The sequence below is a fragment of the Dendrobates tinctorius genome, unplaced genomic scaffold (genome assembly GCF_039654945.1).
Source record: "Dendrobates tinctorius isolate UK_male_01 unplaced genomic scaffold, ASM3965494v1 ptg000044l, whole genome shotgun sequence".
Taxonomy (NCBI): Eukaryota; Metazoa; Chordata; class Amphibia; order Anura; family Dendrobatidae; genus Dendrobates; species Dendrobates tinctorius.
In genome coordinates, this window is record NW_027361712.1 from 30,271,646 (window position 1) to 30,289,693 (window position 18,048).

General features: G+C 39.6%; 2 gene segments (V, D, J or C); both read right to left on the minus strand.

The window, feature by feature from the left end:
• Nucleotides 1-2,694: 2,694 nt before the first annotated feature.
• LOC141089206 (T cell receptor alpha chain constant-like) lies at nt 2,695-15,030 on the minus strand. The segment is given in 6 exon segments: nt 2,695-2,824; nt 4,461-4,568; nt 6,520-6,573; nt 7,661-7,945; nt 10,515-10,668; nt 15,013-15,030. Coding segments are annotated over 5 exon segments (618 nt in total).
• An 861-nt stretch (nt 15,031-15,891) lies between these two features.
• The window catches only part of LOC141089207 (T cell receptor delta constant-like), a 44,268-nt gene continuing 42,111 nt past the window's right edge, over nt 15,892-18,048 (minus strand). The window contains 2 exon segments of the C gene segment in view: nt 15,892-17,332; nt 17,889-17,993. Of these exon segments, the coding sequence occupies nt 17,890-17,993 (104 nt within the window).

Below are 18,048 nucleotides of genomic sequence, written 5' to 3' on the forward strand. Positions count from 1 at the left end.
CAGAATCATATTCATCTTCATAGGGAAATTGACATGTCAATTATCCCGCAAAATGAGCACTGTAAAAAGAAAAATAAAAACTTCACCAAAAAGGGTTAAAAAAAAGCTGTATGTAATCCACATAGGTACCACTAAAAGCTATAGGTTGTCCCACAAAATCAAGTCCCTACTCAGCTATTTTTACTGAAAAATAAATACAAAATAAGAGTTATGGGGCTCAGAAAATGGCAATAAAAATAATTATTGTGCAAAAGTGTTTTAAGTTGATAAAGATATATAAATTTACTATTGTCATAATCATCTCAACATACAGAATACATTGACAAGTCAATCATACCGAATGGTAAATGTGTTTAAAAAAGTTTAAGATATCCAAAATAACTGTTTATTTCACCTTCCCAAAAGCGTAGTTAAAGAAGCACTACCATCAAAGTTTTCATCATCTTAACATATTGCAATCATAATATTACCGTATTTTTGGACTATAAGACGCACCTGACCATAAGATGCCTCTAGGTTTTAGAGGAGGAAAAAAAAATTCAAGCAGAAAATGTGGTCATGACACAGTGTTATGGGGGGATGTCTGCCGCTGACACTGATATAGAGGTAATGTCTGACAACTCTGTAGTAATATGCCCCATCCTGGTAATTATGATCCCCATCCTGGTATGTATGTCCCTATGTCCCCACCCAGGTACTGTATATATGAAATCGTCATAATCGTACTGACTCACAGCCCACAAGAAATAGCTAACACTTTATTTGTGCAGTATGTGATGTGATTGGTAAGTTAATATATATATATACTGTGTATATATATATATATATATATATATATATATATATATATACTGTGTATACATATGTATAGGGTATATATATATATATATATATATATATATATATTTGTCTGCATAAAGAGTTAATACAAGTTAGTTAAAAAGTTATATGTACCCCAAAATCATTGTCACAAATACAATTCATCCCACAAATAACAAGAACTCATACACAAACAATAACGCAAAAAATTATGAAAGCTGACTTTTTCTTGTATGAAAAAATGTTTGGTCACTGAGGCCAAAATAAGCAGTGTTAAAGGGAATCTGTCACCCTTTTTTTCGGCTTGCAGCTGCTGGCATAGACATCGGGGGCTTATCTACAGCATTCTGTAATGCTGTAGATAATCCTTCGATGTAACCTGAAAGAGAAAACACATTATATTATACTCACCGGGGTGGGCGGTCCGGTCCGGTGGGCGTTGCGGTCCGGTCCGACGCCTCCCTTCTTCATGCGATGACGTCCTCTTCTCCTGTCCAGTAATGGCTGCGGCGCAAGCGCACTGCTCTGCCCTGTTGAGGGCATAGTAGAATTCTGCAGGGCGCAGGCGCCGGACCTCTCCTGACGCCTGCGCACTGCTGGACTCTGCTCTGCCCTCAACAGGGCAGAGCAGTGCGCTTGCGCCACAGCCATTACAGGACGGGAGAAGAGGACGTCATCACATGAAGAAGGGAGGCGTCGAACCGGACCGCAACGCCCACCGGACCGGACCGCCCACCCCAGTGAGTATAATATAACATGTTTTTCTTCTCTTTCAGGTTACATTGGAGGCTTATCTACAGCATTACAGACTGCTGGAGATAAGCCCCCAATGTCTATGCCGGCAGCCTCAAGCAGAAAAAAAGGGTGACAGATTCCCTTTAATGCAACTTTGAAATAAGTAAAGTATTTGTTTCCACAGTTCTCCAGATCTCAACTTGCTGTCATTGAATAGAAACTTTGTCAATATCCAGAAGCTGAAAATCGGTTCTGTGGTGCAGGTGCATAGATCATTGCAATCTACCAGCTCTCTTCTGATGTACTGCTGTCTGTTTTATCTTGTTTATTCTTCAAATATGACACTTTTATATGTAGTCTTATTGGGGTTGCTCAAGACTTTTTTTTACCATGGGCTTAAAAACTAACAGGCAGGTAGTGGCAACAAAGTCAACTACCTGTCTGTTCTACCAGAGCTGTCACCGAAGGCTTCTACGGGTGATTCAGCTACTCCACATAGACAGAGATGCTCTTGTTCTCTCGATCTGCTCTGTCAATGGGACGTTACTGCCGACAAGTAGTGGGACGTTACTGCCGACTGACGACTGCCGACAAGTAGTGAGGAACCAGTAGTCAATCAGCATGACGTCGGCAGTCACGATTCCTCAACAGAGCAGAGCAGAAGAGAAGCCGCTGCTCAGTCAACATGATGTCAGTAGAAGCCACTGAATCGCTGGCAGGAGTGGTCTGTGACTGCTCTGTGCCAGCAGAGATCTGTCCCGGGCACAACAGGCAGGTTAGCAACTACCTGACTGGTAGTTTTTGGGCCCTTAGTAAAGAATATTAAAAAGTCCTTAATGACCCCTTTAAACTATAAACACTATGTAGTTTATTCCCTAAAATGCCTTCATTTCAGTGAGTTACTGGTAGATATTTGAGGAACCTCATACAATCCATGCCAAAAAAAAACACAGAAAACTGACGATAAATTACAAGAGCCAAGTGCAATGTGGGCATCCACAGTCTTGAAAGACTTAAATAATAGAAATTTAAAAAAAAATAACAGCTAGAACAATATTCTGGTTAATGTTGCATTCCTGTTGTATGTCATGGAATTCTTTTCCTGCTTTATTTTCCGAAATAAAATCACAAAAGCTTGAATTATATCATCTGAAAGTTTTATGAACAAATGAAATGTTTAATATGGGTCCAAGGAAAATCATTCACATTGAAGAATGTATCACATGAGAGAGAATAAATTGATGCATTGGGGACCTGTGGGTCAGAGGTCCTGTAGAAAGAAAGACAGATTTTAATAAGACAGCAACATTAATAAAACATTATGTTGAACTATGATTTCAAAAAGCCACATTTTGTAGTGTGAATGAATCTAATGCTTCATATGTGATGGAGTAATGGTACAATGGGTCCTCAGAGCAGAACTGTCACACAGGTAATCTTTTTTTTTCCTTAAGCTTGTGCTTAAGTTTTGGTTTTGCCCCCAGTGGCCATTAGGATTATTACACAGTGGTGTCTTTTGTTCTAGTTTGCCCCCCGGTGGTGGTGAGCATCATTGCACTCTGTTCCTTTAGTTTAGTGCATGATTATATAGCAGGTGTGATTGCTGGCTCTTACCTATAAAAGAGTGTCAGGTGTTGCAATCACTATTGGTGATAGTGTTCATTTCAACCATCCTTGGTGGAGGAAGGATCTAGAGAGAGGTCCTGGCAGCTCAGTCAGAGCCCTGGTGTGGAAGGAGTCAGAGGGGATTTCCTTGCAGCTCTGACAGAGCTTGGTGGCAGCTATTCAGGAGGAAAGATGCATTCTGGTGGTGGACTCTGTTGCTGGGAGCAAGAGCAACAGAGCAAAGCTAAGTGGTGTTTCCCTGTCTGTATTTTTCCCTGGTGTGTATTAGTACAGCGGTGGGGCCAGTGCCTGCATCACCCAGCTCCCTAGCAAGGGATAGGTGTAGGGTGTGCTAGGGTGACAGGTATCCTGATCGGCGCCTGGTGAGGAACCGGCCTAGGGAACGTTAGGAGTCTGAGGGACACTGACTCAGGGGAGCGCAGGGGTCTCCACGTCCCCATTCCCTATGGCAGGGCCCACCGTTGTAACTGTTTCCCCTTTCCCCATGTCTTGTTGTTTTAGTTACTGGCCTGCGGGCCGTGTAACACAGGACAGTTTCACGTGCTGTGTCTTGTTGTTTCGGTTACCGGCCTGTGGGTCGCGTCACACAGGACGGGTCCACATGACAAGAACTCACTTCTTTCACCCACATTGCTTTGAAAAATCCTTTGTTCTGGTAAGACCCAATATAAATGTGCATTAAGCCGGTAGTGAACGGGACTTTTTGTTGAACCATTATCATCCTGAGTGAATGTCTATGGAGTGTATTGACACTTGAAGTTTTAAGTTTAGTTTGCAGTCATTACAGTGCCATATCTGGCTACTATAATGTCAAAAAAACAGTAGTAGAGCACTTAAAAGGAACCTGTCATCTGATTCCTACTGCCAATTCTGTCAGCAACACATATCAGAGCCTAGCAGCACGATTGCATCTAAGTACATTTTCTCTAAAATGCTCCTGTGTTTCAGAGAAAATATACTTTAGAAATCAGACTGGTAACTATGGTGGTAGACGAGACTAGTCCTGCTCCACCCCTGGCTGACTTTTTCAAGCACTGCTTTAGGTGATTGACAGGACTCTCCCACAACTAGAAACATGTTAACCACCTAGATCGGCACAGGGAGAATCCAGCCAGGAGCAGAACTGGACTAGTCTTGCCTTCGACTATGTTCCTCGGTTAGATAGTATATTGTCTCTGAAATTCTGGAACAGTTTGAGAAGAATGAATGAGGTGACAGCTTCTCTTTATTACCTTTTGCCATAAAGACAGTCACAAACATCTAATAGTTTAATAACATACCTTAAATGGACCAGAGTTTTGCTGAGGATATCAAGTTAAATATTAACCCTTTGATGACTAAAAGCCTCAATCCAAGGACAAAGAATGATAATCCATTTAAGCTCCTGTCTGTAATCAGAAAAAAGTGAATAATGATGATAAAATCAGATCTTTAATGTTGCTTTTGTGTTGTTAAATCAACAATGTAGAAGTGATGCCAAGGGTGAGCAAAACGGGTAACAGTCTAGTATAGCCATAGAATATCTGCCCTCATGCCAGAGAGAACTTTACTTATCTGAGGCACAGATTTAGCATAGAGTTTAGATATCACACAGTTGTGTTTTTATACCAATAGCCAATGGCGTAGCGTGGGGGGGCGGTGGGGCAGTCCGCCCCGGCGGCACGTGTGTGGGGGCTTCGCAGCAGCAATTCCTCTCCTCTGTGGGAGAAGCGCGCCGTGGAGGCACAGTGCAGCAGCTGTAATGACATCCATGACAGGTCAGGTACAACGCGAGCATAAGCGGCAGTTACTGCTGTGTCATCACCCGACAACCCGGCCCTGTGAGCCAGAAACACACTGCTGGGTGACGACTACCTCTCCATCCATGGGAAGGGAGAGGTTAATGCTGCTCACTCACACTGCGGTACAGATAACCTGGGTGTGTCCCGGGGTCGGAGGGCGTCACCTACTGCTGGGGCGGGGCTTCTCAGGGAATGACGGGACACAGAGTCCAATCACGGACAGAGCAGCTGAGTGGGCATGGTCGTAAATAAAAAAATAGTCCAAAGTCTCCCAGAAGAAGACAAAATAAGCGACTAGCGAGAGAAGCTTCTACCTGACAGGTGCGTATCCCTGCGCTCCCGTGCCCTGTGGCACCGCGGGTGGGTCACATGACTGCACTATACCGCTAACCCTAGAGATGGACTTTCCTCCACCATTTACCTGCTGCACCACGCAGTGCTTCCCTCCTCCTGATATCTGCACCTCTCACATGATGGTGCAGGATAGAGGTCAGGAGGACCTTTTTCTCCCAGATAATGATGATCACTGGTGATCATGGATAAATCTACGGTTTGTAAATGACTGGATCCCTATAAATGTCCCATCAGCAGCAGTGACCCCAGAGGCGGTGAGGTGTCTCTGGGGTGTTCCCCTTCTGAGTGTCCTGTCAGGCTGCCACTGGTCTACTGATTGAGGAAGCGCTAAGTGCTGGCACATCCACAGTGGTCCACGCCCTGGTGTGCATGCGCTTACCCTGAGCGTGGTTGTGGGCCATCAGAGCGAGCACAGAGCTCCATACTCGGTGACGCAGTTATGGTATGCATGTGCCAGCATCCAGTTCTGCCACACAGGCCGTAGAGACTAGTCTAGAAATGTAGAAATAATAACAGCAGAGTTAGTAGCAGACTAAAAATTAGATCTTTGAGTGTAGTGTGGGCTCTTCGGATGCTTCCGGATTACCAACGACCAAAGGGGCGGCAAATTTTTCGACCGCCCCAGGCGCCACAAACAGTAGCTACGCCACTGCCAATAGCACAAACAGTGTGGGAAAACCGCAATCCACTTCTGTTGTAGTTTAAAAGGTTCCTACCATGTGATTGCTGCTGCCCAAAATACATGCACTATGAGACAAGCATCTTTTTACAAATACCCACGTTTCACTCTTAATTGCTTAGAAAGGGGTCTCCCAATAGAGTGACTAGGAGGACTAGTCAGTGGAGATAGGTCCCCAGTGGCTTCTAACCCCTTGTTGTGAATGACACATATAAGAAGAGACCTGTCAATCATGCAGAACTAGACAGGGAGATGTGAGCGGGGCAGCCTCGTGACTAGTCATCTCAGTCACATTGCTTTGGATCTCTGTTTAAAGCGTGATTTCTATTAAACATCGCTATATTTAAAAGGGTAACATTATTAAAAAAGACCTTAATGTGGCCCTCAGTAGCCTAATAATAATAATAAAAATAATCTTTATTTTTATATAGCGCTAACATATTCCACAGCGCTTTACAGTTTGCACACATTATTATTATAATGAATGTCCTCGCAAGGCCAGTTTGTTATTTAGCTGGCTTTTACCTGTCTTAAAATTCTCACTTATCATTCTTGTTTCACACGTCTGAGGAGCATCATCTAAAAGACAGTGAACATCACATTAGAATAGTATTTATTCACAAACTCATAAAAGTAAAAGCATGAACTAATCAGAATAAAGACTGAATAATAAATACAAAAGCTGTCAAAGTGCAAACATTAATTTACATGACAAATTTCTAATGAAAATGTAAGTAATAATTTAAAATTTGCGCTTGTGATTCATTTCCTTGGCTCCGATATTCAGGATGGTACTACCTCTGTTTAGCTCCTATTAAATGTAATATGTAGAAAAGAACTGATTGATGGACTTATACACAGCTGGTTTCAATCGAGCACAATATACGTTTGTGGCAACGTTCCCTCTACAAATCCTGATATGACTGTGCATCTAATAATCTGAAATAGACTTTTTTTTTAGGCCGTATTCACACAATGCCTTTGCAATGAGTTTTTGCCTTGATTGTCCTAAAAATGCTATAAAATTGTTGAGATTTTACAGCAATTTTGGAAGATAAGTGGCGCACATTAAGCTAAGATATGAAGAGACAAGTAGCTCCGTAAACGGATTTTCCCTATTTAGAAACAGATAGCACATTAGCATGATATAACATCACATCATGATGGGCGAGGGACTGACATCATAGACCTTGACACATTATTAGAATGATAGGGATACAGGGCTGATAACTCTGTGCCCCCTTAAAGAATATTGCGTTGTAGGGTGGTACTGGTCAACTAGTTGTGCAGGAAACTTTAGCTGGCTGCATTTACTTGAAATTGGGCCACCTACCGCTGTGCCATAATATTATTAAATGACACAACCCCTTTAATAAGGATGGACTTGCATTTCCATAATGTTGCTGCAATATTTTGTCCAAATTATGGCCTCAACATCTGCATTCCCTCAATTTTCTTATCAGATCTAATGTAGTTTAAGTTCAATTTAGAGGATTATCAGATAATTTGGATATTGTGGTGGTGTTACAGATAATAATTAGAGCCATATAATAGAGAAATGGTATAAGTTTTTCTTCCACTACATATATATATATATATATATATATATATGCACAGAGCAAACTTGCCATATTTATTCAAATAAATGCATTAGGATATAATGTACCTGTTATCTTCTTCTCCTGAGGGACATCTTTTCCATCATATGTCATTTTACAGGACAGGTCCTTGGATGGATTGTCATTGTCCCAGATGACGGCGCTGTATCTCCACACATCACTGGTGGACTTGTCCAGCACAGATGTTTCGTTCAGCTTTATCTCCTTCTCATCTACTGTCAATGTTGTATCTGGTTTTGGGAAATCAGTGACCAGACAAACCGTGCTCGGGAGATCCTCTTTCGGCCTTTCAGCCTCCAGCCGATATACAGAAGGGATGGTGCGGGATGTTCCTAAAATTAAACAAAAACTGAAGATTATTTTTATAATTTTGTAACAATTCTTTTTTGGTCAATTTTTAATGAATGCTTTTACTGCAGTTTATAGAATCTTCCGTCTCAACTGCAGTACATTCATATATGACAGAGGTAATATGTCACTCACAGGTGATGTACATGGTATGATATTAGCTTGTTAGAATAACATCACAAATGAAGTAGATTGTATTACAATTTCTAGATTCCTCACAAGTCAGAGAACATTTTGCACAGGTTTCTACTAATTGGCTAAATAAACTTCTAATAATTGAATGACAAAAGCCATTCGGCGCAATGCACATCATACAGAAGTTCAGAAATGATAGCTGCATGCAAGACGAATCTAAGCACGTCAGCACATATTGATTGTAAAATCGTAGTCACATTGCCCTTATCGGATCATCAGCAGTTGCATCAGATTTTTGTCCAGTGTCCTAACACAATGCTAAAAGTTCTATTTCATTGTAAATACAATGAAACGTTTTGGAATGTGACTGATTTGGGTGACAGTATTACTTACTGGGCAGCACACTGACCCGGGTGCCTGATCCAAATACAAGTTTCCAGGCGGCATTAATCCCACAGCCACTAACCTCTCTACAGTAACCATCTGGGAACACTCCAGTACATACTGGGGCACACATGTTGTATGTTGATTAAATGATCGGGGGTTTCAGAGTGGCTGGATTTCTGTTATGTAGGATTATTGCTATAGAACTGATTTAGATTATTAGGTAAATATGAGGAAAATCGAATCTGACAAATACTTTTATTGTATTTCTTTGGAAATGAGTAGATGTTTTCTATCAATTGTTATCACAAGCCAAGTAATTACGTGGGTAGATACCATTGATGCTTTAACTGTAGTTGTACTGAAAGTCTCTAGAAATAATTGGCCATTGAAATACTGTACTCCGGGATGCTACAATATAGATGGGCTTTCTTTACGTCCCATAATCCTTACTCATAAAGTAAAACTGAAGTGTACTTTATGTCATGATCCCAGTGCAGGTTTTGACCTGCACGTCAGGGGTTAATGCCTGGAGCCCAGTGCAGGCTTTGACCTGCACACCTGGGGTTAATGATTGTGGCCTCTCTTTGGTTCAGGGAGAGCTTCTTAAACCCCTGAGAAACTCCAATCCCTGTCAGTTATACTTTTGCCTTTGGCCGAGTGTGTTGACCCCTGTGTGCCTGTGCCTGTTCGTTGTCTTATAGCTTGCTTATATGGTTCTGACCCGGTTCTGTTCCCCGTTGTGAGTTTGCCTGTTGATTCTGTACTGCGCTACCCACTCTGTGTATGACTCATTGCCTGTGATCTGACTAGTCTCTGCTCGCCTCTCTTGTACTTTGCAACTATCTCTGTGTATGACTCACTGGCTACGTCCTGACTATCCTCCCTGTCTATGCCCCTTGGTAACTTTGTCCTGCAGTTACCCTACTAGGAGTTTTCCTACAGCTCCTAGCTCTGTGAGGTTTAGGCCACGCCCCCAGCAGTCACGTGCTACAGGTCCTGCTGTTCTGAAGTACGCACCTTCTTGGCTGCTGTCCGCTCCACAGGTATCTCTGAGAACAGTTTGCTTTACTCAGGACATGTGCACTGGCTCAGTGAGCAAGTTCAGTGCGGTGTTCCTGACACTTTAACTGACTCACCATACATGAGATTCAGAATTGGCACATACTTACTAGGCTGCACAGTCAGCACAGTTCCCTTCCCAAAGAGTAATTTATAAGCTCCTCCACCACACAATGGTTAATCATATTACAAATTCTGTATCTTTGCACATCTCAGAATAATTAAAAAAAGAAGGATATCAGTACAGTAATGGGTGGAGTGACTGAATAGGCTACATTATTTGAGTGAAACATTTTAGCAGGTATCTTTCAATTAGTTAAATCATATGGTTGATAAAAGTATGTAAAAATTACTTAGACTAATTGCCCAATTAGTACTCCTATAAAAAGAGGACATTTGTTAAGTGACTATTATAAGTGACCAATTCTATACCTGAAAGCTCACAATATAGTTTTTCCTAGCAGCATATTATGTTTCATTCATGTCTTTATAGTAATAACATGGGAACAGTGACTTTGTGATGTTGATAACCTATTCACGTCAATAGGAGATGGTCTGCACATTTCTGGCAACAACCAAAACAAAGTGACCAAAACTTACACAATATATGGAGCCAGAACAATATATTTCTGGCCATCACCAGAGCTGTATAATGCTGATCAGTCCAGGCGCAAGGTTTCTGACTCACAAGAATCTGATATTGATGACCTATCCCATGGTTCATAGGAAAAGTCATCATAGTTGTAAACTTGGACAACCCCTTTAATATACTGTCTCCGCAAAGATTCACTGCAGCAATTTAACTGTAGGAATTGATGTATTACGTGATATCAACCTTATGTCAGTTAGAATAATATAATGCAATATGAAAGTTCTAACATATCTGCTCATGAATATGATCCCATACTCATATTGGTGGCTTAGATAATTGTCTCACACTACTTATCCCAACAATATCTAATGTTGACTTACTTGGAATGACTTTCAATTGGGTCCCAGCTCCAAATATCTGTTTTCCAAATCCTGCACCTTTATACCCACAAGCACTGACAACTTTACAAAAATTGTACTCACTTGGGCTCCTGGCTACTGTGCTGTCATGGTAGTTTAGAGCCAACTTGTCAGACTACGTTAATTTTTTAAGGAACAGAATCATATGCGCATGAAAATGGTAGGATGCTTCAAATTTAGATTGTATTCCTTATCATCATCTGCCAATATGCTCTTTATTTCAATGAGCCATATTATAAGCTTATAAAGTAATTAATGGCACGTAACAGTAAGTAACTTACTAGGTGTGACAAGTAGTCTCGTTCCCGCTCCAAAGGTGACTTTGAATCCCGTCCCACTAGTTCACATTGTTATACTCCTTTACAAAAAATGTCATCAGAGTGTTAGTATTAATGCTGGTAGCTAAATAAGACTAAATGGAAAAATATAGCCACAGAAATCTAGGTTGGAAGGGCCATATACAAGCAGCTAAGTCTCTGTGAGTAGCTCCTCACATCGACATTTTTATACTTTTCTCTTTTGGTCATTATTTCTCCTTAGCAATTGTATGCCAAAAATAAAAATACTCTCACGTGAAACTGGCTTATCCAATGGCTTTTTGTCCCAAGCCCTCTAACCCCAGAGTGACACCATTGTCATTATAGGGCTACTCGGAGCAAAAACTGCCCAATTCAGCAACTTACTTACCGTACTACACAACTGCATTCCTTTTCAGTCTAAATCAACTACATTAGTTACATCATTCACATGGGGTCATCCCAATGCACAATGCAGCACTTACATTCAAAAATATAATATTTTTCACTAAAATTATATCTTAATCGATACTCACTTGGCAGCACAGTTAGCTGCGTCCCCGAACCAAATATGTACTTGACGTTATTATTGTCACAGTAGAAAGCACCATAACAAAAACCATGTACCAAATCTGGACACACACTGCTCTATGAAGAAGAACCTACAGATCTGTACATCATTTTAAAGTGTAAAGTGGTCTTCATACTACAGTGACCTTGAGGGTCTTACCAATGAAAGAACCCTCCATTCAAATCTTAGAGCACAGGCCACTAATATGCCATTAAACTTGAACGACTTATTGCTAGCTAAAAATAATTTTCTAGTATACTTATATATCGTGCCTGAGTTTGCAGTCAAATGCATTTTATCACAAACGCATATAATCTCTATATTAGAGCTCATTCAGGTGGTAGCTTTTCGTATACAAGTTCTCTCCGTGTTCTTCATGGATAGAACTTGTACCTGTTATAGTCTATGAGGTTTTTCATACAACCATGTATTTTTCCAAACTGAGAGGTCCGCATCAAAATGCAGAGTCATAACCAATTTTTATCCAAGTCAAGCACCAAGTTTGCCAATGGAAGTCTTTAGGTCTGTCAAAAAAATCAGATGCTGTCCATGTGCTATCCAAAGAAGTTTGAGAAACCTCCCACAGTTTTTTTGCATACGTGAAAACTGATGAAACTCTGATGGTAAAAAGTGACGCACAATAAACAAACACTGCTGAAAATCTGATCCAAACTCTGATGAATCCCAGACCTTTTTTGCATATGAAAATCACTTACGTCTGAATGAACCCTTACATTGTCATCTCCATGTAAACTAACTAGAAAATATAGAAACGCTGGGAAAAAATATTGAATCGTGCAATGAATGATGAACTCTGTCCTTTAGGTTCATTATTTCATAAAGACAGATGTTACCCTACAAAGAATTATATAAGTGTATCCACAAAATTAGTGTTAAAGTCCAACCAATTGACCCAAAACCCATGGAGAACAAAACATATTTTTTTAGAGGAAGACAAGGGAATGAATCTCTGCAAAAAAAAATAAAAAATCAGGCTACAAGTACTGAATGGAAAATACATACAACAAGATATGATTATGCTACATATGGCAGAGCAATCGCAATGAACGCTATGTATGGTTTCTCATAGGATCTTGGTAAATCCAATAATGAAAATTATGACATCAGCACAACCCTTTTCTATAAGCTCTATCCCAGCACAAAAATGTCATAGTAAAGGGACCAGCCCAGGCTCCCATCCATTAGCCAGAGCAGAGAGCTGCTGCTACTTCTCTCCATTTCTAGGACCCAATGTGACTATGTGTTGCACTATGACATGCTTTTGGTATGGGTGGCTGGTTGAAAGACGAAAATGCACCATCCACAATAACAATGGGTTTATTCTGAAAAACTGAAAAAGGAACAATGTTAAAACCATGAAACCATGTCTGAGAGACACCAGATTCACGCGTTTCCAACCACTATTGGGCTCTCAAATATGAAAAGATCTCTTTTTCCTTTTTTCATATACTACAGGAATGCCTGCAAGGTTTCCTGACCCAAATAACCTCGATATAAGGATATTTTAGTACAGTACTAGTATGTTTTCTTCTTGCATATTATGTGTAAAGGATAACAAAGACTTACCGGGTGATACATACAGCTTGGTTCCTCGTCCAAATATGAGATTTGTTACACCAGATCTATCACAATATTGAATGACATCACAAAAACCTAAAGCCTTTAACAACATAGATGCAAGCATGGAAAATACCCTTCATATTTTAAGAGATTTTTAGTGAAAAAATACGACTAGTGTTAACAGTAAAAGTGCATAATGTAGAATAATATTAAATAGTTGATTTTTAAAGTTATCCTATGCCAACATACACCAGAATTTTTGCTATATCTTAACTACTTACTTGGTCTTACTGTCACCTTAGTGCCTCCTCCAAATATCAATGTCCAGCCGCCTGATGATTTATCACTGTGAAACAGGTCTTAGCAAGAACACCCCATTATCCCTTTTCTGTCAGGATACAACATGACTGAGGATTGCTGATAAACTTATCTAAGGTTGGGTCGTCATCCTAAAGGTACTGTCACACTTAGCGATGCACCAGCGATCCCGACCAGCGATATGACGCGGTCAGGATCGCTGGTACATCGCTAAGTGGTCGCTAGTGAGTTGCCACACAGGCAGATCTCACCAGCGACATCGCAGGGGTCTGAGGTCGCTACTTACCTGTCAGACAAGGCGATCCTGACGTCCTCCCACCCGCGTCCACGCGTCGCTCGTCTCCACAGCAGGAAGCCCCAGCAGGAAGCTGACAACAAGAAACGGTCCAGGACGTTCTCGCGCGATCAGCGATATCCAGCGGGGGAGCGGTCGGAGGTAAGTATCAGACATAGCGATATCGCTAGCAATATCGCTGCTGCTTCACAAAACCAGTGACATTACAGCGATATTGCTAACGATATCGCTTAGTGTGACAGGCCCTTTACATTACACCACAACTACCAAATTATTGATGAGTGAAGATAAAAACAGAAATTAACAAGGAAATAAATTTGCTTTTAGGCTTAAGTTGACCTGTTCTGATAAGCTAGATATTAAATGTTGGAGTTTGGTTCTTTACACCCCTTACACCCACCTAATCCTTCTGAGGGTCAACCTTCCATCTATAAAGATGATATGCACATTCACTAGTAAATCCATTGCCTTGGAATCACTACAGATACAGGGGATACAATTAACAATGTTGAATAGATTATCCATGTTAATGATCTCAGAGCAAATGACAGAAGAAAAGTGTAATTATATACTTTATATTTATCTTTTAATATATCGTTCAGTATATATTTCTATGACAGTCATACAAAATAAAGTCTAAGTAATAGAAATAGACTTAAGACCAGCTACAAGGAATATACTATTTTTTCAAATGGCCATTAAAATCCCAGAATAGAGAACATTGCAAATATCAGGCACAACATAACTATGTGTTTCGAGTGTTTAGCCTCTCTTAATCATGATGTCATGGATGTTTCAATAATAAAGAAGAATCTGTTTTTATACCAAGTGGCCAGACGTAAGACTTTTCTTATTTCTTATTCTGGAAGGTTGAACAAAAATGTAGTTGGTGCTTGGGATAAGTACAAAATCTACACCCGGTAAGCTGCTCAGTCTTGACATTTTTCTAACAAAGTTTATTCCTTCTAGCAAAAGCAACTAAAACAATACATTCCAAAAAATCCAGTGAAAAAATGTTAGCACTCACTTGGAGTAATAGACAGGACGGTTCCTCTGCCAAATATCAGTTTGTTGCTGCCTCCAATATAACACAGTAAAAAACTCAATTCCAAAAACCTCTGACCATACCAGAGTTCCAGAAACATAATTGAAGAAAAATACCATGTCATTTACACAACAATGTAAAGGTTTATCTCATTATTAAACCTAAATATAAAAATTTTCAAGTATTAGGATGAAATAAATTGGAATAAACACTCTGCATACAGACATATCGGGATCATATAGCATAAGGAGTATGGGACACTATTCCCTTATTACTCGATTTGTGTGTGATGCAGAATATGAATTAAAATGTCTTATTAATTAAAACTTTCAGCAGTAATCAGTTAGACTTACGTGGAATGGATGTGCCATGTTCTGATAATTCTCTACAACAAACGTATTCTACAAGAGCTCCTAATGATGCACACAAGTGGCCTACTTTCCAATGTCATGTTCGCATATGATCAGTCACCAATTTTAACTGCAGGGGTGTACTCACACACTTTCAAAGGAAGACAATATATGGGACAAACTAGAACAAGAAACAACAACCAAATCTCACATAGATGATATATATGCCACAGAGATATGCAGTTGTAATCATATGTACATCGGTCCTTAGATCCCATTGTTAAAGTATTGTCCACTTGTATTAAAAAACATCATTTCAGCATCCATTTGGCCAATTATTCTACAGGCACTGAAGGGTGGAATTTATCAAGATATTATTGCGCAAGTCTTTAGGTGTGAAAAGTTTCCCGATATTGTTACATGCTGTTTTTGCACAGAAAAAATATTTTACTTGCTCTTGCCATTTTTAAAAGGTCAGTGTAACCTAAATATGGTTGGCTGTGCAGATAAGGTTTAAGACAAAAATTTCCAGTCTCACTCAAATGCAGGATGGGTGACACACAAAGTGGTCAGTCAATTCTATACAGAAGGGTTATCGTTAATATGGCCAAATGTTTACCGACATTTTGATAAATTTGGAGCAAATACCAGCAACGCAGCCACAAGCAAAATCTACTTTAATTTTTCCTCTCTCTGCTGAATATGCTTCTTTTTTTTTAAGACAGTAGAATGGATCAGTTTATCAGTCAGTGCAATGAACAGTGCAATGAACAACCAGTTCTTAACCATAGGTGAATATATATTTTATTGATTATGTAAAAAGATTTATAATATATAAAAGCTTGCAAAGCAATACAAAATGTATGGATAGATAGAAATACAGGTGCTTCTAACAATATTAGAATATCATCAAAAAGTTAATTTATTTTAGTTAGTAAATGCAAAAAGTGAAACTCATATATTATATGATGATTATGGCTTACAGTGAATCAAAACCCAAAAGTCATTATCTCAGTAAATTAGAATAATTAACAAAAACAACCTACAAAGGCTTTCTAAGCATTTAAAAAGGTCCCTTAGTCTGTTTCAGTAGGCTCCACAATCATGGGGAAGACTGCTGACTTGACAGATGTCCAGAAGGCAGTCACTGACACACTCCACAAGGAGGGTAAGCCACAAAAGGTCATTGCTAAAAAAGCTGGCTGCTCACAGAATGCTGTATCCAAGGATATAAATGGAAAGTTGAGTGGAAGTAAAAAATGTGGTAGAAAAAGGTGCACAAGCAACCGTGATAACCGCAATCTTGAAAGGATTCTTAAGAAAAAGCCATTAAAAATTTGGGGGAGATTCAGAAGGAGTGGACTGCTGCTGAAGTCATTGCTTCAAGAGCCACCACACACAGACATATCCAGGACATGGGCTACAAGTGTCTCATTCCTTGTGTTAAGCCACTCATGACGAACAGACAATGCCAGAAGCGTCTCACCTGGGCCAAGGAGAAAAAGAACTGGACTGTTGCTCAGTGGTAAAAGGTTTGTTTTCAGACTAAAGTAAATTTTGCATTTCATTTGGAAATCAAGGTCCCAGTGTCTGGAGGAAGAGTGGAGAGGCCACAATCCAAGCTGCTTGAGGTCTAGTGTGAAGTTTCCACAATCAGTGATGGTTTGGGGAGCCATGTCATCTGCTGGTGTAGGTCCACTATGGGGTATTGTCAAGAGGAAAGATGAGACACAAGACCCAACAATGCATTCAAGCTGAAGGCTGTTATCAAAGCAACCTGGGCTTCCATAACACCTCAGCAGTACCACAGACTGATTTCCTCCATGCCACGCCTTATTGATGCAGTAATTGATGTAAAAGGAGCCCTGACCAAGTACTGAGGGCATTTACTGAACATACATTTCAGTAGGTCAACATTTCATATTTTAAAATCATTTTTCAAGCTGGTGTTATAAAGTATTCTAATTTACTGAGATAATGATATTTGGGTTTTCATTGACTGTAAGCCATAATCATCAACATTAACAGAAATAAACACTTGAAATAGATCACTCTGTTTGTAATGACTATATAATATGAGTTTTACTGTTTGTATTGAAGAATTAAAATAAATTAACTTTTCGATGATATTCTTGTGAGACGTACCTGTAGATAAATAGATAGATAATGTGATAAGAAAGATAAATTAGGATAGATAATTAGATGATAGATAATTGTTGCATGTACAGTAGATTAGAAATTAAAAACAATACATGAAATCTGATTTAATCCAAAACAGAGCACAGTAGTTAGTCTTAGGCGTAGATCTTCACTGCAATCCAATCTGAAAAGATATGAAGATAGGACACATTCAATAAAGAAATGCACTTGAAGATCCCATTTGTGCCTTAAGTTTGCAGCATATTTAAAATTATATTCTGAAAGCTAGAACTTTATATTGTGATTTTTTTTAACAGTGTATTTTGTTTTTTTTTAATGTTAATTGGTTTCTTATGGAATTGACCCTAATGTGTGTCCTAAATAGGGAAAAGTAATTTGTGAGCTTAATTTGGCACAGGGACTAATATGAATGCTGACAATCTTTGTACATTGCTATGGTATATGTTGGCACTACTGTACTGTATATCAGGAACAGATAATAAATATAAAACTTTCCTGATCTATCAGCATGATATTGGTCCAATTACCCAGCTCTGAATAAAGGGTACCTACACACGTCTTCGGGTGAATAGCACTGACATGCAATATATGACACAGCCGATGGACAAGGGAGACAATATTATTTGAAAATAATCACACTGTATTAATCTCAGATAATCTGTTCAGCACCGATTTCCTATCTATGCTTCTGGAGTGTTGAATTGCAAACTAGATATTACCTTATAATGCAAGAAATGTAGCTGTGATAAAGATGTTGAAGGCTATTGCTTTGGCGAACAGCATTCTAATCCCAAGTACGGTCAAAGTGAGAGTGTTGCTTCTTTCTGAAAAGTAACAAATGGCACATTTACTCTTCCTAGTTACTAGTGCCAACCTTTA